Source organism: Frieseomelitta varia, unplaced genomic scaffold, assembly GCF_011392965.1.
Source record: "Frieseomelitta varia isolate USP_RPSP 00005682 unplaced genomic scaffold, Fvar_1.2 scaffold_228, whole genome shotgun sequence".
NCBI lineage: Eukaryota > Metazoa > Arthropoda > Insecta > Hymenoptera > Apidae > Frieseomelitta > Frieseomelitta varia.
Window position 1 is genome coordinate 203,722 of NW_025109955.1, and position 22,618 is coordinate 226,339.

Sequence of the window (22,618 nt, forward strand, 5' to 3'; positions counted from 1 at the left end):
ATGTAGTATTAACTTATTCTTCACTATAATAAACCACGTTTAACTAATTTAAGTTCACACGTATCTTTCATTGATAATCAAGTAAATAAGTTACACTCGTTACAGGTTACAACCGTTTGTAAAGTTGTAAAAACTTTGATTTAAAATGTTGTAAAAGTTATTAAAAGTCATAAAAACCTGTTTAATAAAAACAGGAAAATGTGGCCTGATGTATAAATAAATATAAATACATTACGTTACAACATTCACTAAAATTATTATATCCACTGGTATTATTCAAATATTTTATCACTGACGATTCTATTTAATACGCACGAACACTTAGAAAAACTGTTCACTTTATTAAAACTTATGTTGTCGTTAAATAAAATTTATATTCGTATTTTACTGAACACTCGGACAATAAAAGTGTATTCGGTATTTCCAAATTGCAGAACGACTGAAGAAAACGCGCCAAAACATAGATAAAATAAAGGATAGACTTAACAACCCTATACATTTTTTGTCCTTTGTCTCTCACCACAGATCTTATTAGAGATCCTTTATTGTCATTTCCAACATTACCGATTTTTTAAAACTATATAAAAATTATAGAATTTATGTGTAGGTAAACTATAGAATTATAAATTATTAGTGCAAACGGGATACAATTTCAATGGTTTCCTTGGTATTCTACATTTTAGGGGTCACTTTATTCCTTTACCATTTTCGTGTCGCATACGACATTATCGATTCAGTGGTGGCACCATTGACTAAGAATAGGACCCTTTATTAGTTAATACACACTCACAGATCACGCACCTTGTATCGTGTATACACGTGTTAAACATTTTTCTATCGTTTATTAATTATAATTATTACTAAATTATATTATTACTAAATTATATTACGTTAATTTAAAAAAATGGCGGAATTTGTAGAAAAAAGATGCGAGGATATGATTCCTGTGTTAGAACAGATGGAAAGGATTAAACTTTTTGACAAACATGAAATTCGGTAAGAAAATTAGGTTAGGTTATGCTTTTTGACACATTGTTTACTTTGAATAAATTGTTTTATATTTTTGTGAATTACATAGAGCAATTGCAAAGAAACTTAAAGAATACGAATATAAAATTCAACGACACACGAAAACTAAAGAAGACTATTTAAGGTACATACAGTATGAAATGGATCTGCTTAAACTAATTAAACAACGCAGAGATGTACGTTAGTATATATTAATAAATAATTCATTAATCATAATCATAAATATAACTATAAATTAGTTACATACATATATATGTGTTATTTCTATTTAACAGAAATTTGGTATTACTCAAAAGAAATCAGATGTCGAGCATACTATTACAAATAAAATGAACCATTTATATACAGATGCAATATTTAAATTTCAAGATGATATTCGTTTTTGGATTGCTTACATAAAATTTTGTAAGCATTTTGTAAGTATTTAAATTGTAATATTTTTTACTAAAACTATTCATTTGCCTTTTTATAAAATATTAAATATAAAATACTTAATATAAAATATGACAGCATTTCCACAAGAATGTTAGTCACATGTTAGGCAAAATGTTGCAAGTTCATCAAGACAAACCCAAATGTTGGCATATTGCTGCATGTTGGGAATTAGAAGAAAGTAAAAACAAAGAGACTGCACGTCAATTTTTTCTTCGGGGTTTACATATACATCCAACTTCTCAATTACTATTTACTGGTGCTTTTAAGTAAGTTAAGTATAAATCTTTCACACATAATTTATATTATTATATTTTATGATTTAGATATTATAGATATTATATTTTATAATTTAGATTAGAATTAGATGATGTGTCAACTAATGATCAGAAAAATGAAAGTAGTGGTGACAATATATCCACTGAAACTGCTGATGATATGTGTATTGGACTAAAACGAGCTTATGTCATATATCAGCAAGCATCAAAACGTATCAAAGATATTAAATTTATAATAGAATTATTGAACATTGCAAAGGATTATAATAACACGGAAAAGTTACAAAATAAAATCGTTAGGTAGGAATAATAAAAATATATTTAGATTATTGGTTATCTTCAGTTTGAGTCATTTAAATTTTTTTAGTGACATGATAGAAGAATATATTCATGAACCCCTGATGTGGGATACAATGGCTCGACGAGAGTTAGAAGGACTTGTTCAACCTTCTCTTACTAGTAATACAGTAATGCAAGTTGATAGTTCAGAACAAACTTCATTAAGAGATCGTATAACAGCTTGTAATAAAGTTTATCAAACTGCAGTTAAAAAAATTAAAACTGAAGAAATGTGGTCTTTGTATATAGAATGTTTAATAGAAATAAATCAGAAAACGGGAACTTTATCTCTACCAAATTTTAAAAGAAAATTACTAAAAACTGCACTATCACAGGCATACCAAGCAAAAAAATTAAAAGAAAAATATTATTTGCATTGGGTTGGTAATAAATTTGACAAGTATTGCATGAAAACATTATATCAAATAAAGAATTAAATAATTTAATATGTGATAATTTCACTGCAGATCAACATATTGAACGCTGAAAAGAAAGATGAAACTACAGAGAAAAAATTAAAAGAAATTCTGAGCGTTGCAACTGAAACTATACCAGATAGTGTAAATCTTTGGCACGCTAGATTAAAATATTTGTTTGCTTCTGAAGAAGAAGAAGAAGCTGAAACTGTATTTTCTAAGGTACAGAAATATTGATAATTGCTTTAGTTTAGTGTTTACATAGTGGTGTTACATACTTATAAACATAATAACTTTTTAGGCAATACAAATTCTTGGAGAAAAATCATTGCCTTTGTGGAAAATAAAAATACTGTATACGCAAGCAAAGTGTCCTGAAAAAACTGAACAAGTTTTCCAAGCAGCTTTGCAAACAAAACCAGCTATTATTCAGGAGATAAAAGTTATTTACCTTGAATGGCTAGTTTTAACAAAAAGTACGTAATTATAAATTGTAAAAAATTATATATCATATTTAATATAATTAATATCTCAACTTCTTGTTTATTTTAGACGTACAAGCGGCAAGAAAAATTTATGATAATCTCTGTTTACAACCTCCTTTTTCTCTTGAAATGCACAAAAAAATGATAGAACTAGAAATGATGCAACCTGAAGTATCATTAAAACGTGTAAGAAAATGCAATGAAATGTCAGTTTTACAATTTGGTAAAAATAATACAAGTGTTTGGATAAATTATATTTCATTTGAAATGAAACATGGCGATCCAATAAAAACTGGACAATTACATGGAAGGGCAGTAAAAACCTTAGAACCAGTATTGACAGATTCATTTATTTCAGAATTTAGTTTAATTAAAGCCAAATCAGATGTTATTAACACTGACGCATAAGCATATAAGCAATTAGTTTATTGTGTATAATGGAATCATCATTAAACAATAAATAAGACATTTTGTGTATTTAATGAACGTTCTTAATAAATTTGTGTAAATATTATAATTCAAGTGGTATCTCTTTTTCCATACGTGTAAGGACAATATTACGGTCTGTTTCGTTTGATAATCGTGTTCTATCTCCTGTTTTTAATATTGCTCTCATATCTAAACACATAACATCTGTCGCTAAAGAATGTTGTTTATCATCAATATTTCTGTCAATTTGCAAAAGTAAGCTTTCCAAATTATTATATGCACTTCTAGAAAATAATATATATATATTAAAGAGAATAATATTTTAATTATATCATCAGGTAAATTATGTATTATTCTGCATACTTTGAATTTTCCAACATTTTTATTAAATCTTTTTCAGTTTGTCGCAAGTGTACGACTTCGTCTTTCAAACCTAATTCAGCTTCGTCGCGACAAAGTTCAAAACCAGGACGGTAAGTACGATTTTCTAATCTTGTCTCTGCGCATTTCATCGAATCAATTTTATGCATTAGTGCGTCTTCAAGTTTTACTATTTCTTTTTGTAAAATTTCCATTTCTTTTTGGATCTGAAAGAATTATGTTTGAATAAAATTCGTACATTAAATATTAATGATAAGTTTACTTTAAAAAGTTGTTACTTTAAGTTTTTGCCATTCTAATTCATTCCTGGCTTTTTGTGTCTGATAAATTCTTTTTCGTAAACTGAAATCTGTTACGTCTTGTTGAGCCTTAATATCATTTCTAGCACGTTCACGCATTACGTTCATAGCTTCTCGGAAATTATATACATCACTTAATTCATTATCACCTATCATTTTAATATAACGACAATGTTCCAACCAAGCTTCGTATGTAATCGAACTGCAGTAAAATAGATATTTATATTATCTATTTCATATATTGCATGTAAATATTTATTCTTACCCTTTTGGAGTTCTTAATGCATTTGGTTTATAGCTAATATTTGCACATGTTCGATCTAAATCAAGATTTTCTTTCTCTATTTTAATAGTTTCATCTTTATCTTCTATTTCTAATTGCATTTGAAATCTAACTTCTCCTAAACGATTTAACTTTTCCCATGCAGCTTGCACTCTACATGAAATATATCATTAAAAAGATATATTTGTAGATATATGCAGTATTTTTTTATATTCGTACCTGTCAGTTAATGATTTTTTAATATTTTCAAGTACACAAAGTTCTTTTTTCAATTCTGTATCAGCTTCATCGTGTGTAAGTTCTGTCCCTCTACGACAATCTCTCATGGAAATACATTCTGCTATTGATTGTAATGGATAATTTAGGATTTCTAATTCTTTCTCTGTGTCAATTTTCTCATCTTGTAAGAACTTTATTTCTGCATTTAATTTATTTAATAAACTTTGAAATAATTCTCTCCAACGTGATAATTCTGTTATTCTATAAATATGTACATTTTTATAATACAAAATTTAAGATATTTTTTAAATATGATTTAAGTTATTCATTACCTATCTGCAAGACGAGTATTATTCATGTATGTGTCCCATATTGTTTTTACCATTGTCTCTGAACAAATAATTTTTCCTGCATTTCTTAATTCAAATGCCTCTGCACTTTTAAAAGATGCATTTTGTTGAAGTTCCCATTGTTTAGCATACCAATCTGCTAAACCTATCATAAAAATAAATATTTTATATACAGAAATATTTGGACATTATAATTTAATCTTATCATGTATAACATATAATGTATTAGTAGAGATGAAAATATTGTGAAAAAAATTAAATATTAGCATTTGTAATATGACAAAACTTACTTATGTGTGGGAAAGGCTTTTCATATGTAGTTACAGATTTAGCCATAATTTAAACAAGAACAATTTAACAAAATGTTAAAATTATACAAATTGTACAAAGTATTAGTTTAATATTATCAAGTATAAGAAACTGCCGTTGGTTACCAAAGCAACGAAATATTGATTTAATAATACTTTATTCCGCTCACATTATTCTACTCATAGTTTCGTAAATATTTTTTAAAATTTTTTAAATAATTTATCTTAACAAGAAAAAAATCCAGTAAATATAAAATCCAGTATATATAAAAATTGAGTAAATTTACATCATTAATATTTTTTATCAGAAACATAGTTTTTTACTAACATGGCCGGCATTATGGGTCTTTCATTTCTTTGTCTAATTTTTTTTCTTTTTGGTATTTTGAGTGTTAAAAAAATCTAAAATCCTTATTACAATCTCTAATTTATGATGCAAACAAAATTTAATCATTAAAATTTTTGCAATAAAAACAGAGAAAAATTTGAAAAAAATAATAATGAAATTTTTACCTCACCCCAAAATGTCGGCGAAGAGCATTCATTAAATTATAGTTTTTAATGAATGAACAATGTCTCTATTGCATAATTAAGATTGTAAACTGTAACTTCGTAAAAATATAATTTATTTCACTTTAATCGAAAATCTCTGAACTATATAATGTATTATTTTTATTTTAAAAATAACTTTCTTTTCTGAAAAGATTGGTTTTCAAAAAATCATCTTGCGTGTTTTGTTAAATACGTAAGTTACGATATATTTAAAGTAATGTTTACAAATTATAAAACAAATAAAATTTGAATGTAAATCCGATTTTTTATTTGTAAAAAAAATATCAATATAATATCTGTATCTTAAACTTAAATTAAAATCTTTTCATTAAAAAACTCCATTTTCGAAAAATGTAATTTATGATTTCAAAAAATAAAATTGCATGAGGGTTAAAGCAAAATTATTTGAAATTACTTTACGGCATTGTGAAATTCAAGGTTTAATAGAATCATAAAAATTCGATTAATGCTTTGAAACAAGCTGAAAAATGCATAGGGTCATTATCTTTGTGATTAAATCAAAATCTTTCCTTTGATACTTCCTTTCCTATACTTCAAAACTTCCTGTGTAATGCACTAAACTGCTCCTGAATTGTTTGCGGGAACGCGGAATAAAATTATTCCGGTTTGTATATATATAAGAGAGTACATATTATATATGCATAGACATTATTGAAAATATAAAAATTTTCTTGTCGACTGTAAAAATAATATGCGTAGATTGAGCATGAAAACCAAGCGTAGCAAATCTGAAACTAGTGGTAGCGATTCAGAGGAAAATGGCGTCAGGCATTTAACCATAACCGATAATAACGACGAAATGAAGAAAGGAAAGGAAAATAAGAATACGGAATCGCAACGCAGAGGTACAGCGAAAAAGCGCCAGGCTCGTACCCGTCATAGTCAAAAAGAAACAGCTGAAGATTCTGCTCTTAATTCTGAAATAGAAGATACTCAAGCTGCAGATACGGGAGAAGAAAATAAGAATGTCGGAAAAGCTGGACCGAGCAAGAAACTTAAAAAAGAGATTCAAAAGGGCTCTGCTTTAACAAAGCAAGACGGAAACAATGAAAAAGAGTATGAGGTATATTAGATATTATATTTATTGTGTTGATATGTACCACAACAAGAATGCATAACTTAGATATACACTGTTGACTATAGTTATTAAATTAACTGACAGAAATCTTGTGATTGTAAACCCAATGATTTTCAGTATATAAGATGAACGCTAAACTGTTCATCTTCTAAAGAAATTATTTCTATTCAAATTTATCTAATAACTATGTTTATGTTTATATAAAATATATATATATAGATATATGATATATTATCACTTTCAGTACTCATATAATGCTATTTATTTTTAATGCAGTTTAGTCATAGCTAAATTGATTTATTATCGTAAATAAAAGATCTAAAACAAAATATGTATAAGAATAATTTTTTCCTCTTTAAAAAAGCAAATTTGTTCTTCTATCTTTTCATTGTTTATTTAAACGATCCAAAAAATAATTTTTATACAGGATTAGTTTAGCATGCAATATAATAGTGCAATATAATGCAACATTATTATTTGAATGTAATAATTTTAATTATCTAGGTACAGAAAATTGTAGGTCAACGTACCATTAAAGGTCGACGTCAATTTTTGGTGAGATGGAAAGGATATGACGAAAATTCTGATACATGGGAACAAGAGAAAGATCTGAATTGTTTAGAATTAATAGAAGAGTATTTAGCTGAAAATGCAGAAAATGAAGAAGATCCTAATTCAAAGCAGTTGGATGGTTCTACAAAGACGTCCAAAAATAAAGTAACGAAAGTAGATAAAAAATCTAAAAAACCGAAGAATAATGTAAAGAAACAAACAGAAAATGGTACTATTTTATAAATGTTTTGCAGCAAATTGAAAAAAATTATTACATATTGTTCAGATAATTAAATTTTTATTAATTAGGTAAACAAATAACATTATCAGATGAAGAAAAAAGTGGGAAGGATGATCAAAAAGAATTTGAAGTTGAAAAAATTATAGAAGTACATTTTAAAAAAAATAAAACAAAAGAATTCTTAATTCGTTGGAAAGGATTTACATCAGCAGATGATACATGGGAACCAGAAGAAAATTTAAATTGTCCAGAACTAATTGCTAAATTTATGCAAAAAGTGGAAAAAGCCAAAACTACCGAAGCACGTGAACTTCGAGCAAATCGTCCTCATACAAAAAGATATACATTAACTACACATGAACCTGGAAGAAGATTATCTCGACGAAATATGGACAAACAAAGGTAATTACATTTGTCATTTTTAAAATATTTATATTTTTCTTAGATTGAATTTAACTATCTTTTTTATTCTACAGAGCTACTTACCATGAATGTGACGAATAAGTGATTGCAGAACAGTTGAATAATTATGATTACAGAAAATTTACACATATATGTTAATGCATATACATATGTGTGATTTGCTTTTTTAAGAAATATCAATATAATCAGTTAACCCTTTTACAGTATAATAACATGATAGGAGCAATTTGAAAAGTACATACTTTGTATCTTCTCGATCTTCAATTTGCAGTAATAAATTAGAAAAAGTAATGTTTATTTATTTCATACATAATGAATTTTAATAATCATGATAGGTACAACATAGGTTGGTATTTGATGGTTTGCTCCAGTCTCATGTATTCTATTCTTTGAAAGGGTTTACGATTACTAATGTATGTATTACATATACATGTATTATCCCTATCAGTTTTTGGGTAGAAAATCTAAGAAATACTGTCAACATTGAATTGTATCGTTTACTCTCGTTGTTTTTAGTTTTCTCGAATACTTGAAATATTTGTTTCCTTCAATAAACATTCAGATAAAGTTCCAGACTATAGACGCACTCATGGACAGTATTGCTATCATCTTATGTTATATGATTTAATGTTAATGATAACAAATTCTTTTCAATTTCTAAATTAAAATATCATTAAAATAAATTTGTTAAGAAGATATATATTATGTAAATTTAATATCAGATATTTCTAATATTTTATATTTTAGCGCAATACACATACGCATATATATACATATAATTATATATATATCAATTTATTGATATTTTGTGTTATATACGTAAAATATTTTAAAATTATGACAAAAATATTAAATATATATATATACATATATGTATATATATATATTAGTAATGAATATTTTATCTATTTCGAATGAACTCCAAATAAACATTATTCTGTTTTATCGTATATGTAATATAATTATGAATTAAGGTGCATGTTGTTTAAGAATAATTTGTAATTGAGATATATATATATATATATACATATATATATATATCGACATGTAAAATTCATTCATAATTTGTAGTTTTAGAATAGGTATAGTGCGGGCCAAGGTATAGCCAGATCGAAATCAGTCATCACGGAGGACTTTCGATTGATATCTTGATTTCAGTTCGTACACAGTACTTACATTATACAGTATTGCTTCATTAGTAAATCTGTTTCTCGCATAATTTCAATAATAGATACAGGTTTATCAGATTCCCATCTTTTTCTAAAATTGTATTATTTTCTAGTTTCTTTACAATTGTTTATAATTTCACGCATTAATAGAGGCAACACTGTATTCTGTTTTGTATTTTTAACAATAAAAAAAGATACAAATTAAAAAAGTAAAAAAATTTATCTAACATTTCACTTATGTGAAATTAATAAAAAATTATGGTTACAAATCTAAGATTTGTACTTGAATATTCTATAGAAAATACACTTTGTATTAAAAGTTTCTTAATTCAACCTCTATCAAGATTTCAGATCCTTATTCCCTTATATTTTTATCAATTCATTTATCTCGATATCTGAATCTTTATAATTTCATTTACAATTTATTTATAATTGACTGATTTACTATTTAATTTTTTATATGACCTTGCTATAATATTTTGGACCGGACTATACCAAACATTGTCTCTTCATTATGATTTTATGAAGTGTAACTAATCATAAGAAGGATTGATTTTAATAATATAAATATTGTATAAAATGAATTTTATTATTTTTAGACATTTTTCACGAACTATTCATGGCACACCTGTGAACAAAACAGAAAAAGTAAATTCGTATAATAGATTCAAATGTTTTATTTTGCAATTTACATATTCCTGCCAATAAATAATGAATCGACCGTTTTAAATATATATATGAATTGAAATATATATATTTAAATATATATATGAATTGTATTTTTAAAAACACAGTAATTTTGTACTGTAATTAATTTGTTTTATAATCCTTTGGTTTGTGTTATAACTATTATAATAGAAAGTATGCAAGTCACACACAAAAGAAAAAAGTTGGGGATAGTTGATACCGAGATAAGGTATTATAACAATATGGATCAAACTGAAAAAGGTTCTAACAATTTCTGGAAAATATTTATCATTTTATTTATCATCTTGGTTGTAATAATTTTATTTATAACGTGCTATCGTTATATATACAGACAAGTTATTTCTATTTTCCAAAGGTTCATTACATTTTTGTTTGTAACATGTATATGTATGCAGCATGTTTATTTATTGATAATATATTAATATTACGTTTCTAAAGCTTAATTCGACGAAATGAAGATAATGATGATAGTTTATCTATAATAAAAGAGAGAAAAAATAATTCTTGTGCAAAACAACGAATTTTAAGAAATAACATATGTAATTTTTCAAAATTTCGTGTGAAAAATGATAGTCAAAAGATCAAACAACATGAAAAGAGATGTAAATTAAAAACTCTTTTACAGGTATTACAAGAAAAATATTATATTAAAAATTATTATATACAAATAATTTATCACATTCATGATAATTTAGTTTCCATAACTTGTATATATGTATATATAAACAAAAAATTTATAGGAAAAGAAAAAGCTACTTGCTTCGTATGGAAATGAATTAGAAACTTCTACTAACAATATAGATTTAACAAAACAATTATCTTTGAAAATGTCTTTCTCATCACTTTATACTAAGGACGTACCTAATAAATCGATATCAAATAAATTGAATATTAAAGATCCTGAAAATTTTGAAACTAGTGATTTAAGTACTCAAAACATAAACAGTATTTATAGAAGCTCATATCAGGTATCAACTTATCGAATATAAAATTTAAATTTGATTAATACTAAATTTTACAGTGATAATAATTTTCAAATCGTATGTTATTTTCTTTTTAGAATGACAAAGGTATTTGCTTCTCAGACACAGATCTTAAATTTTTAATAATACCATTATCTTCGAAGAAATCAGATTCACTAAACGAAGAAATGTTACTGTGCAAATGGGATTCAGGAAATATTAACTCTAGAAGACAAAATAATGTCAGTTCTAAACTGATAGAACTTAAATTTGAAGATACTGATTCACTTAACGACAATACACAAAAATACAAAATTTCTACTTCTAAATCAACTAATTTTTTATTAGCTAAATCGCCTTATTCTTTATTAGCCAAAAATTTAGCCACTGATTCAAAATATTTCTCAAATTCTGCAGCTAATAAGTCGGATATTTTATCAAATGCGTTTTTTAACAAATTAAAAAGGTTTTTGATAATTAACAGATGTCGTTAAACTTTATTTAAATTAATGCACTAATCATTATAAATATTTATATAGGTCAACCAATTCTTGCATTAATTCCACATTATCAGACGTGTCTAATACAATTAAAATAGCAAATGATCAAATATTAAGTATAAACTCAGAAACAAAAAATATTTCTACATGTATCACAGATAAAATTAATGGAGTTAAAAAAGACAAATTCAAAGAATTAAAATCAGAAATAAATTTAACTGATGCACATTTTAAAAAAATAGAAGAAAAAATGAAGTCATCTATAGATATTTTAAGATGTAATATAAAAGAAACTCAAAATCATGGAAAAATATCAAAATCTAATGAGAATTTCAACCATACTTTATTACTAAAAGCTGATACTTCTAGAAATTATATCGCAGAACCAACTTTTTCTACTGTATCTGAAAAATTACTTATCAGTGATAATAATATTTCGTCAGAAATATGTGAAATCTATGACGAATTGGGAATATTATTCTCCCAGTATATAAAACTTCAAACTCAGCCATGTCAAAGAAAGTATTGTTCTTTAAAGAGATATTTAAAACAAAAAATACAACATACTACAAAGAAATGTCAAACAAGATTTAATTATCAACATGCATATCCTTATGATCAGAGGCCAGCATGTAATAGTGGAAATATATGTACAGATACATATGACGAATTGAAGTTGATGTGTAAATCTTTGACTGAAAGAAAGAATATTTACCAATGCATGTTTAAAAGAAGAAAGCATTTTCTAAATCAACCATGTATTTTATCTAATCAAAATTTTACAATAGAATGAAATTATAATTTAATCACTTGTTTTTGTGTGATGGTAGAAAAAATAAACAGCATATGTTTAAGAATTTAGTTTATTTTATCAATTACATACGTTCACTTCTTTTCACTTCCTTTACTTGAAGACCTAAAAGTATAACACAGTTATATATCATTGTAATTTTTCATCAATATGTTTCATCAATCAGTTTAAATAAATACCTGGAGGTAAAGATTGCTTCAATTTTTCTGCCTTTTCTTTGTCGGTAATGACAAGAGTGTATAAAAATCGTGAACATCGAACCTTGAACTTAACATTGTCAGTATTCTTCTTAATTTTCACAGCTAAATTATCAGAATAAATATAAGTATATTATACCATAAAAACAGTAAGGAAAAACTTTATATCTTAAATACCCACACTTTGCATCTTTCCTTCTAGCCTTTAGGAGGAAGTCTTTGATTTCCTTGATTTCTCGTGGCTAAAAAAAGTATTATACATTGCATCATTTATATTTATATTAGATTTACATTACATTGAGGTTATGCCATTCCAATTTAATGCATTTTTAATATACCTAATATACAATATGTTATTCTACATGATAAAATACTAGAAGAAATTAAATCAATTGTAATTATAAATTACAATAAATTTATATTAACACCAAATATTTAATACTCACCATAATGAATAACAATGGAGTACAACTAAAACCACCTAGAACAGACAAAAAATGTCTATCACTAAATTCCAGAAATTTCTCCTCTTAAAAATATAAATAAAATATTTGTATTTATGCTAAATAGGAACAATATATACTTAAAAAAGAAGAAGATTTTTAATGAAAAATTAGATTTTGAAAAATGATGGAGAAAGAGAGTACGAACCTCGCAAAGTTATAACCGGAAGTAGAATACTCTTTTATGAAACTGTGTCAAATCAGCAATAAAAATATAAAATTGTTTACAGTTGAAATTAGAAATATAATAAATATTAATAATTAAAATAATCAATTAATTTTAAATTATAAATAATTTTTAATATATTTACGTGATATTTTATTGTCGTTATTAATTTGTACGATATTATGACATCTTCATAACATGTATTTATTTACTTATTTGCATACATTGTTTTAGAGACCATTGTATTTAATAGTATTTCTTTTAATAATGTAACATGTCAGTATTAATATTGATCGTAGTTTTGAAAAATAAAATAAAAGATGATAAAACAAATTAATTTTTAAAATAACATGCAGTTGAATACAGTTAGACTTTCTTACTTAATGTTATATTATTGTTTAGTACATAATTATTTACTGCTGTCTTGTAAACTATTACAAGAAAAGTACTTTTCAAATTTGGCGATATCGAATGCATAATTCAATTGTCAATATGTGTGTGTGTGTGTGTGTATGTGCGTTGATACATGCTTCGTCAGTCATCTTTTTGTATCACAGTACCAATACCAACACTTGCTTCGGGTCTCCGAGGCTATAAATTTGGCCGCGAGTAGAACGTTTGTATTTTACCTCGTGTCCGAATGTAATTTCTCATTTCGTTAATACGTGAAGATATTAATTATTGAAGACCAGCTATTGAGAATTTAGAAAAAAGAATGGATAGTCCATTGCCACATATTATGGAAAGTGTGGATTGTGATGGTTCAACAAAACCGAAAGACAGGTTAGTCAGACTTCTTGATCAAATCGAAGTGCATGTAGAACAACTGAGGAAAGATGCCTGGAGACTCGAAGAAGAGAAAGATACACTCCTGACCACCTTAGACACACTTAGAAACGATGAAGTTCTAAGTGGACTAGGGGAAAGTAAGTATTCATCTCGCTTATTTTGAAAAAAGGCAAGGTCAACTCTAATGTATAGGAACATTTTAAGAAAGTTTTCAATATTTGTAAAAGTTCCCTTTTCTATTATCATTGTGATATTAAATAATTATATTTATTGTATTTATATGTTAATTGTTATGTGTGTTACCGCTTTTTGTTTCGTTAAACCTAACCTATAAAAGATGATTATTCAAAATTATTATTATTATTCAATATTATTTCTGGAAATAGCTGACAAGGATGATGTACTAAGATATGCTGAAAGATTGTCTATGCGATGTTTAACAGTAGATGTATTAGTTAAAATTCAACGTGATCAGATTCAAGAGGAAGCGCTACATCAGGTATTAATCGTATTACATATTTTATATCAATTTACCATTATTTTCTTTAATGTAGTTTTTAATAATATAAACTGGTAATTCAGGTAAATGGTTTGATCGATAGTCTAGTTGTTGGTCTTCGTGATGATCCAGTTGGAACTAGACTTCGATGTGCATCTTTTATGAATGCTTGTTCCTCACAAAGTGTTGGTAATTCTGATAAAAACTTTGAAACAGCTATTCTTGGATGTACTATGGATGACCAAAAACGAATAAAGAAAAGACTACAGGGACTATTAGATTATATTGACAAAATGCATACAATTCAATTGTTGTGAAATTTGAAATGATTGATTTTGAAAGGAATTAGATAAGTTACTCTTCAAATAAGTAATTAGTTTATACTAATTAATCTGAAAGGAGATTTGAAAAAAAGTAAAAGTTGATCAAAGCGGGTACTTAATAATTCAGTGGTAATGCCTATAGTAAATGTAGAAAAGTAAATAATATGGATTATTTCCTCTACATGTACTATTTCCATGTCTTACCATTTGTTTAAGCAAGCTTTTATGCACATTACATTTGTATATGCCCAATAATTATAGTGGGAAGTAATCATAAAATTATTGTGACAAAGAAAAATGTTTCTGTATTTATTTTAAAAATTGAGAATTTAAGTTTAAAATAAATGACTAAATAATATATATAGATAGCTGTGTTAAAAGTAACATAAACCTATTAGAATCTGTATTTGAAAAGAAGCAAAACAGATAATATAAATACAAAGTATAATATTTTAATTGATTTCTAAGAATTTGATTATGGATAAATGGAAATAAATTATTAAAATTTCTTAAATTTTATACATAGAAATAGATGTTGGCATATGTATCATTAAAATTTTGTGATATTTGATCTTTGCGTGGATATTATATAAATGTAATATTACTTACAATTAGTAATCATTTTAATATGCCTACATTACAATAATTATTAATTTCATTATTTTGGCTATTTAAAATTAATAGTGCTTCCTACTATAAAAAGACTATTTAAAAATGTTCATGAAGATCATGTACAAATTCTAATTGTATTAAAAATGTGACTCGTATTTTAAATATAAAGTTATAATATAACTTTATTTTAATATTGTAAATTAAATTATTATGTTTACTACAAAATTTATTGCATATTACATTTATTATAAAAGAGATAAATATTGTACAATCTATCTGGCATTGGTTTTAAAAAATTATTTAACTTATATAAGAATTAATTGAATTTTATTTTATGTTGTTTACATCATTATCTTACTATTAAAAAGATCGCTAGTATTTATAATATATACATACAGGGTGTTTCGTAACTTGTGGGACCCACTTCGGGAACTGATTGTACGCCTAAAAATAATGAAAAAAAGTCATAAAAATATATGTCCTATCTGTCTTCATTTATGAGATATAATGAATTTTCTGTTTTAATTACTTTTACAAAAGATGCTCGAAATGACCACCTTGCATTTGAAGACAAGCCTGCGTCTTGTCATTGATCTGGTTACTTTCTCTATCATTCCTGGTGTTTCTCGAATTTGTCGGAAGCTTTGCTCTATTCTATTTCGTAGTAAAGTGGGTCCCACAAGTTACGAAACACCCCGTGTATATATATATACACAACATACATACACATGTATTAGCATAATGTACTGCCAAGCTATTTTGGTTACGTATAATTACTATTCATTTTTTTTATTAAACGATTTGATTAAAATATTTTTTTAATGTGATGTCATTTCGGTTTTATAATATAAGTTTGAAATTCTGAAACATTGTACAGCTCATAATAAAAATAATTATATAAGAATTTAATTTTTGCTAATATCTACTTTTTAACATTGATTAAAAATTTGTATAGTATTTTTTTTTTTTTTTTTGTAAATCTTCAGCAATTATTTGGAGGTATTAATTAAAATAAATTCCGTAAAAATTAAAACAATTTATTTTTAATGATATTTTATAGTTGTGATTCACAGAAAAGTATTATTTATCAACATAATATTTTCTTCCTTATAAACTAGAATATTTGGTTAGCCATTATATCAGTATTTGTTTACATATAAATTAATGACAATAATATTTTTTAAGAATTTGTATGAAGTAATTTAAAACATTTTTAATTATTAAATGTTCTATTTTACTAAATTAAGATATTTAAAATTATATCATTTCTTTTCACTAATGACTTACGGCTTAATAATTCAATATGTGTCTCATATAAAAAGACATTATGTTCATTTTCAGCGTTCATATTTACAGAAACATAAAACTTAATAAGTACTTCATGTTCTTAACACAAATATAAAAAGTACTTAATACAGGGAACATTTAAAACAATGAAATGTTTAAAAATTAACGTATTTACATATATTCATAATATGCAAATATTAGAAAAATTAATATTTTATCAAAAGAACTCATTATATAAAAAAATGCATTATCACTTCAACATGAAAAATTATTCAGTTACCATTTGAAACAAATTATACTCTTTTTTTCTTTACTTTGTACTTAATATATTTTCTAAAATTTTTTACTTTTCTTATGTTTTAGCTAATGAAAGTATCTAAATAAGCAAAGTGTGTAGTTGTATCTTTTTTCATTTATAATTATACTCTCATTATACTTTCATTTATAACATACAATGCATAATTGAAATAAATTGAAACTGACCTATAAAGTGACGGTTCTATAATCGTCTATCAAAGGAAATGTATATCACAAATTAATCAATGTAACAATACTGTTCAAAATTATTTGCATTCATGTGTTCTCTTGTTATGTCTTTGATACTCTACACTGTGTGTATCGTTAAACCATTTTATAAGCATCGTCAAACCATTTTATAAGCAACAATTATATAAAAATTAGTTATATTTTCATAAATACGAATATATCAGTCTGTACATGGTTGAAGTATTCGTTATAATTTATCGCGTACTTATCCACGCAAAGATTAAAGTAGCCTACAAGCGTTTTTTACAAAATTCCTCTTTTTATGGTTCTTTGCCTTGGCTCCTGGCCGCAAGACTATGGTACCATTCCCTGTACTCCGACCACATGTGGATCCATTTGGACTAAATGCACCTATAACAGAATATATTTTCATAAATTGTGACGTTCACAATTTAAAGCTAGTGATATTTGAATTTATAGTACAATTTCTGACACTCCGTTTCATGTCCACACGTAATGTGTTATGTTAAATAGTTATATGTTACAAAGTAGTTTTATAAACATTAATCAATGTATTCTGTTAATTCTGTAAATAATGTATATCCTGTAAACAATTACTTGTACAATTGCTTGTACAATTAATGTTAACAAATAAACAAATTATATTCAATCGATTACTATATAGTGTAACTTTTTTTTTTCATGTTTCTAGAATGTTTTTACATAGCCATACATGGACGTAAAACACTTTGAATATTATGCTCTAAACATTTTCATGGCCAAATTGTGATTGTTCTTTTTGTCCGATGTCAAAGTAAATCTAATTGTACAATTAAATCATCATATAAAAGAAAACCAGATAATTTTTTCTACCCTGAACTAAATATCATTCGTTGTTAGATTCATTTCAATCTCTGTTTCATCAGAATTTATATTAATTTATTTCAAACAATTTCCCCAAAGCTATCGCAAAGCTAAAAGGTTCATCCTTTGAACAATATCTGATAACACGTGAGAAATGTACGGATCCGTATGTACATGTGCATTATGTAGTTACACTTGCATGTATTCAAGAATTAAGATCGGTGCTTGAAGTCACGCGAACTGAAGTTGTATTTATACCTTACAGGAACTCGTCTAAAGTTATAAATCAGTATAATGTTTATTTTCGATTGCATCCATACTTAACAAAGGTTTGCTTTGTTATATTACCTTGAATAATGACAATAATTTGTCCTAAATTTCATATACTTTTGTTCATATATTTTTTATTTAAATGATCTTTCTGAGATTTCATTTAAGTATCAAGAAATCTGCATACGTTAAATTTCCTAGTCCGTATATAAAATATACCATTTCATTGCCTGTGCCCGTGTATGACTGATATACAAAAGTAATTTAATAATTGTACGCAATTTAGTGGTATTTTTTGTTATAGTGGCTGTAGAATCAAGTGTTTATGCATCGGCATTTATTGTGGTTGCACAGAACGTTGAGACATTCTTCGAATGCTTTAATTTTTCTGCACAAAAATAAGGAGAAGATATATATACGTGGCCAAAAAAAGAAACAAGAAAAAAAATTGCTGAGATTAATTTCGAATCTGGCCCGACATATCCATCTCTTCACCAGTCACAAACGTGATGACGACTTAAAAACAAAGGCACTAGAATCAACTCAACCCGTAAGTACAAGCGTGCGTATCCGGCAGAGTTAATACATTATGCATCTTCTGGAGGAGTTTCCAAGAAAGCGCGCTGTTCTTTTCACACAGCTATATTCACCGGCTGAAACAAGTGGTCAGCGTCTATATCGGAACGGCCACGTGTGAATCCGACGATACTCCATTGTTCTCTTACGTACAAATCGATGCGTTTAATAGCCGATGCGAACCGCGATCAACGATACCATTCATTACCAATTTTCCACGTTCTTTGCGCCTGAAACGAACGAACTCTTAGTATGCACAAAGTTACTAACTCGATTTGAAACACTTTTTAACTTTAATTTGCTAAAATCGGAGTAAAAGAGAAGTAAAAGATGAGAAAACGATTAGGAAAATTAGTAGAGAAGATTTATATATATATATGGAGGTGTGAATTCTGTTGTTTGTATATTCAAATTATGCATGCGTAATCTTACATGCACTTCTCCATTTGTCAATTATTATTACACCTGATACTAATGATAATTGATCATTTCTATTATGAAACATTTCGACTATTGCAAGCAAAAGGGATCGACTCACTTATTACAGAAGGAGATCTAGGCCCGGCTGAGTACAATCTCAGGTCATCCTGATAATCGTCGTCACAGCGACGCATCTCGTGGAGGCATCGTGACGCCAAGTGCCGGAAGACGCTCATGACACCGACGTCCTCTTTCACAGACGTTCTTAAAAGCTTACAGCCTAGAGCGCGGCCAAGTCTCTCAGCTTCGTCCCTGAAACAGTTCTATGCTCGAGATTACTCGAAATTGCGCTGCTAATCGAGCAAACCAGGCGTTATGCTTACGGATCAATGACGCACTGATCAACGAGGTCCATCTTGTTCTGCACAAGAACCGTGGGAATTTCGCCGCACTCGTTCTCCACCTGCAAAAGTAAAATAGATGGCCCCGCTTTTATCAGAACTCGAAGAAAGTTTCTCTCTTTCGTCGCCAACCAGCTCCAATTCCACTCGAATTAAGATTTATGAAAATCTCGGATAAACTAACTTACGATCGTGCAAGTTAGAATCAAAAGCTCGAGTAAAACTCCAATTCATTTTAGTTTACTAGTTTGGCACGGAAGACAGATAAAATATAGCAGAAATCCGCCGTATCAAGGTAAAATATGACTCGCAATGGCGACTATTCACGCCGATTTATATCTGTTCCAGTCTCGGTTACACCTTCCCCGACCGTGTCTCTCTGGAAACGAAAGAAAAAAGCGAACGTACAAGTTTCTACGAAAGGAATTCGAGAGTGTGTTACACGATCTCGAACGATGATCGACGCCGTCCGTCGTCAATATGCTTTTCGACATACTTGCCGTCATGAATCAGTAACGATCGTATATTAATACCATCATTATTAATCTTGTGCATAAACTAGAACAGAGCATGTAAGTTGTAGCAGTTTTCACCGAAATATAATGAAATTTCTTTAGCCTTGTTGCTGGTATCTTTATACGGTACTATAACGCTGACTAAGTAAGTTGCCAATTATATATCGCGTTGCTAAAATATCACATTGTTCCGATTGAATCTGTACGAAGAATGGAAAGAAAGGTGAGTAACGTTGATACGTACTACTACAACAATTATGTGCATTCTTTACATTAGGGAGAGTTAGTTCTTTTTTCGTTTACTGAACTATTTCAAAAGAATCTGCACACTTACTATAAATTATATTAAATAATATATTATATAATATATTAATTAATTATTATATTATAATATTTAATATATAATATATTAATTACTAATTAATTATATTATATATTATACTATACAAGGAGAATTAGAAATTTTCTAAATTATTCAAAATTACGTAGTTTCGTTGACACACGCACAGCAGTACAATTTCAATAAATATCAATAAAAGACTATAGGAAGATAGGGGGGACAACACTGTTATTTAATATATTATAATATATTATAGTGGAGACAACACTATTATTTAATATATTATAATATATAAATAATATATATTATAATATTTAATATATAATATGTTAATTACTAATTAATTATATTATATATTATACTATACAAGGAGAATTAGAAATTTTCTAAATTATTCAAAATTACGTAGCTTCGTTAACTACGCACAGCAGCAGTACAATTTCAATAAATATCAACAAAAGACTATAGGAAGATAGTGGAGACAACACTGTTATTTAATATATTATAATATATAATAATATATTATAGTGGAGACAACACTATTATTTAATATATTATAATATATATAAATAATATATATATTATAATATTTAATATATAATATATTAATTACTAATTAATTATATTATATATTATACTATACAAGGAGAATTAGAAATTTTCTAAATTATTCAAAATTACGTAGTTTCGTTAACCACTCACAGTAACAGTACAATTTCAATGAATACTAATAAAAGACTATATAGGAAGATAGTGGAGACAACACCAATAAAGAGGACTTTTAAAGGGTCGTATAACAGATCCCCTCGATACGGGATACATGTATTCAACGAGAGACATTTTCGCAAAACTATCTAAGACCGGTGTGTCGCTACCTGTGGAAATGTTTCAGCCGTGGAGCGACTTAAAATCAGCCCCCTGCTTTAATGGCACCTTCACTTTCACATTCCACCATCCGTCGTGACTACCTACGGAAACGTGCTTGCACCGGTTCAGCACGATGTGTATGTCTCGTGTGTACGAGAGTCGTACCTTCAGCTTCCACGAAGGAATGGCGTCGAAGGAATCTCTGTCGGTGGCTGAATAAGCGAGGACGCAGGCATGGGCGCCGCGATAATAAGCCGCGGTGATTGCGTCGAATTCCTCCTGACCGGCAGTATCCCACAGCATCAGTCTTACGTCCTCGCCATCCACCCTGCGGAAACAGCAAGACAAACCTCTCAGCAAACGACGAAACAGTTCGACGACTTCGAAAATGATGGTGTGTTGGAGGAAAATAGAAGAAGAAAAAGAAAAAGAAAAAAAAATAGGTGTCCAGTTTATCTGGTCTTCTCTTCTTCTCGCCGCGCGGCGTTTCGTGAAATCGGGAACTCGGGCAATGTGATTTACGATTCACCGTTCAAGTTTCTGCAAATGCAGTGGACGTAACGTCGCTTCGTAAATCAACGCGAACGATGCAATGATTTCGTACGCGTTGCGGCTTTTCAGACAACTTTGGCTGTAGCTTATAGTTTGGTATTATGGTTCTTAGGTATAGCTTTCGTTGGCTACGTTGCATTCAACCGCTATTAATTGCAATTGTTCCAGGCTATGGGGTCTATTATGTATTTTGCTTCTTGTACTACGTACTTTTTGTCCAATATTCTTGACTGATGGAAATTAAGGAGTTTCTTAAAAGTCTTTTCATTTGGGTTCCATTCTTATATACTCGTTCTTCTTTTGGGTAAAAGTGTGTTTCAAAGAACAGACAGGAGATCGAATAATGGTAACAAAGAAGAGATTCAGTCTGATTTACTTAGGTGATTTATTTAGGTGATAGAAAATGAAAAACGATTGAAAAAAAAAAAAACATACGTTTCTTTCTTTTTCAATATAGTCGAGTCGGCAGGTTCTAACGTAAAATCACGCGATCACGAGAACGTGGACGGTACTCTCTTTTGGTCGTAAAATATTTTTCAACTGACGAATGCATGTGCAAATTAAATAAAGTTGGATGGAAGGTTGTCGTGACGAAGGTCACCGGTAGTGGTACATTGTACTTAAAACAACCGATGCATATGCATGAATCTACAATGCTCCTTTCCCTCTTTTTCTTAAAAAAAAAA

The 22,618-nt window shown here is 27.7% G+C and overlaps 8 protein-coding genes across 12 annotated transcripts in view; 5 read left to right on the forward strand and 3 right to left on the reverse strand.

Annotated features, from left to right (window-relative positions):
- The first annotated feature begins 776 nt into the window (after positions 1–776).
- LOC122527610 (U3 small nucleolar RNA-associated protein 6 homolog) lies at positions 777–3,496 on the forward strand. The gene is made up of 9 exons (XM_043651946.1): positions 777–996; positions 1,079–1,205; positions 1,305–1,445; positions 1,540–1,730; positions 1,818–2,039; positions 2,107–2,458; positions 2,546–2,716; positions 2,796–2,970; positions 3,047–3,496. Exons 1-9 carry the CDS (start codon positions 905–907, stop codon positions 3,385–3,387), a joined length of 1,812 nt encoding a protein of 603 aa, XP_043507881.1. The 5' UTR covers positions 777–904; the 3' UTR covers positions 3,388–3,496.
- Positions 3,319–5,898, reverse strand: LOC122527611 (tektin-B1). Of its 3 annotated transcripts, none has more exons than XM_043651950.1 (7): positions 5,767–5,898; positions 4,923–5,085; positions 4,591–4,851; positions 4,354–4,524; positions 4,068–4,290; positions 3,772–3,995; positions 3,319–3,692 (listed from the first exon to the last, which is right to left on the reverse strand). In XM_043651950.1, exons 2-7 carry the CDS (start codon positions 4,973–4,975, stop codon positions 3,491–3,493), a joined length of 1,134 nt encoding a protein of 377 aa, XP_043507885.1. In that variant the 5' UTR covers positions 4,976–5,085; positions 5,767–5,898; the 3' UTR covers positions 3,319–3,490. The 3 variants fall into 3 exon arrangements, with proteins under 3 accessions (XP_043507885.1, XP_043507884.1, XP_043507882.1); XM_043651949.1 differs by having other exon boundaries at positions 5,762–5,898; XM_043651947.1 differs by lacking the exon at positions 5,767–5,898 and adding an exon at positions 5,231–5,729.
- Positions 5,899–6,305: 407 nt separating this feature from the next.
- Positions 6,306–8,282, forward strand: LOC122527612 (heterochromatin protein 1-like). Of its 2 annotated transcripts, XM_043651952.1 has the most exons (5): positions 6,306–6,425; positions 6,521–6,884; positions 7,404–7,680; positions 7,761–8,094; positions 8,169–8,282. In XM_043651952.1, exons 2-5 carry the CDS (start codon positions 6,528–6,530, stop codon positions 8,194–8,196), a joined length of 996 nt encoding a protein of 331 aa, XP_043507887.1. In that variant the 5' UTR covers positions 6,306–6,425; positions 6,521–6,527; the 3' UTR covers positions 8,197–8,282. The 2 variants fall into 2 exon arrangements, with proteins under 2 accessions (XP_043507887.1, XP_043507886.1); XM_043651951.1 differs by having other exon boundaries at positions 6,359–6,884.
- A 1,783-nt stretch (positions 8,283–10,065) lies between these two features.
- LOC122527602 lies at positions 10,066–11,606 on the forward strand. Its single transcript, XM_043651931.1, has 2 exons — positions 10,066–10,960; positions 11,053–11,606. Exons 1-2 carry the CDS (start codon positions 10,820–10,822, stop codon positions 11,446–11,448), a joined length of 537 nt encoding a protein of 178 aa, XP_043507866.1. The 5' UTR covers positions 10,066–10,819; the 3' UTR covers positions 11,449–11,606.
- A 70-nt stretch (positions 11,607–11,676) lies between these two features.
- Positions 11,677–12,311, forward strand: LOC122527604. Its single transcript, XM_043651934.1, has one exon. The coding sequence runs from the start codon at positions 11,705–11,707 to the stop codon at positions 12,245–12,247; it is 543 nt and encodes a 180-aa protein (XP_043507869.1). The 5' UTR covers positions 11,677–11,704; the 3' UTR covers positions 12,248–12,311.
- On the reverse strand, positions 12,302–13,155 carry LOC122527603 (60S ribosomal protein L38). Its single transcript, XM_043651933.1, has 5 exons — positions 13,114–13,155; positions 12,909–12,943; positions 12,644–12,704; positions 12,445–12,567; positions 12,302–12,370 (listed from the first exon to the last, which is right to left on the reverse strand). The coding sequence occupies exons 2-5, from the start codon at positions 12,909–12,911 to the stop codon at positions 12,330–12,332; spliced, it is 228 nt and encodes a 75-aa protein (XP_043507868.1). The 5' UTR covers positions 12,912–12,943; positions 13,114–13,155; the 3' UTR covers positions 12,302–12,329.
- Positions 13,156–13,644: 489 nt separating this feature from the next.
- LOC122527601 (BAG family molecular chaperone regulator 2) lies at positions 13,645–15,028 on the forward strand. The gene is made up of 3 exons (XM_043651930.1): positions 13,645–14,057; positions 14,307–14,419; positions 14,503–15,028. The coding sequence occupies exons 1-3, from the start codon at positions 13,847–13,849 to the stop codon at positions 14,734–14,736; spliced, it is 558 nt and encodes a 185-aa protein (XP_043507865.1). The 5' UTR covers positions 13,645–13,846; the 3' UTR covers positions 14,737–15,028.
- Positions 15,029–17,307: 2,279 nt separating this feature from the next.
- The window catches only part of LOC122527600 (ras-related protein Rab-23), a 12,522-nt gene continuing 7,211 nt past the window's right edge, over positions 17,308–22,618 (reverse strand). The window contains exons 3-6 of one of the 2 annotated variants that reach the window (XM_043651928.1): positions 21,486–21,708; positions 19,641–19,720; positions 19,376–19,569; positions 17,308–17,538 (exon numbers count right to left, since the gene is read on the reverse strand). In XM_043651928.1, coding sequence (XP_043507863.1) covers positions 17,408–17,538; positions 19,376–19,569; positions 19,641–19,720; positions 21,486–21,708 — 628 coding nt within the window. In that variant the 3' untranslated portion in view covers positions 17,308–17,407. The remainder of the gene's footprint in view (positions 17,539–19,375; positions 19,570–19,640; positions 19,721–21,485; positions 21,709–22,618) is intronic. The other variant, XM_043651929.1, reaches the window with a different exon arrangement.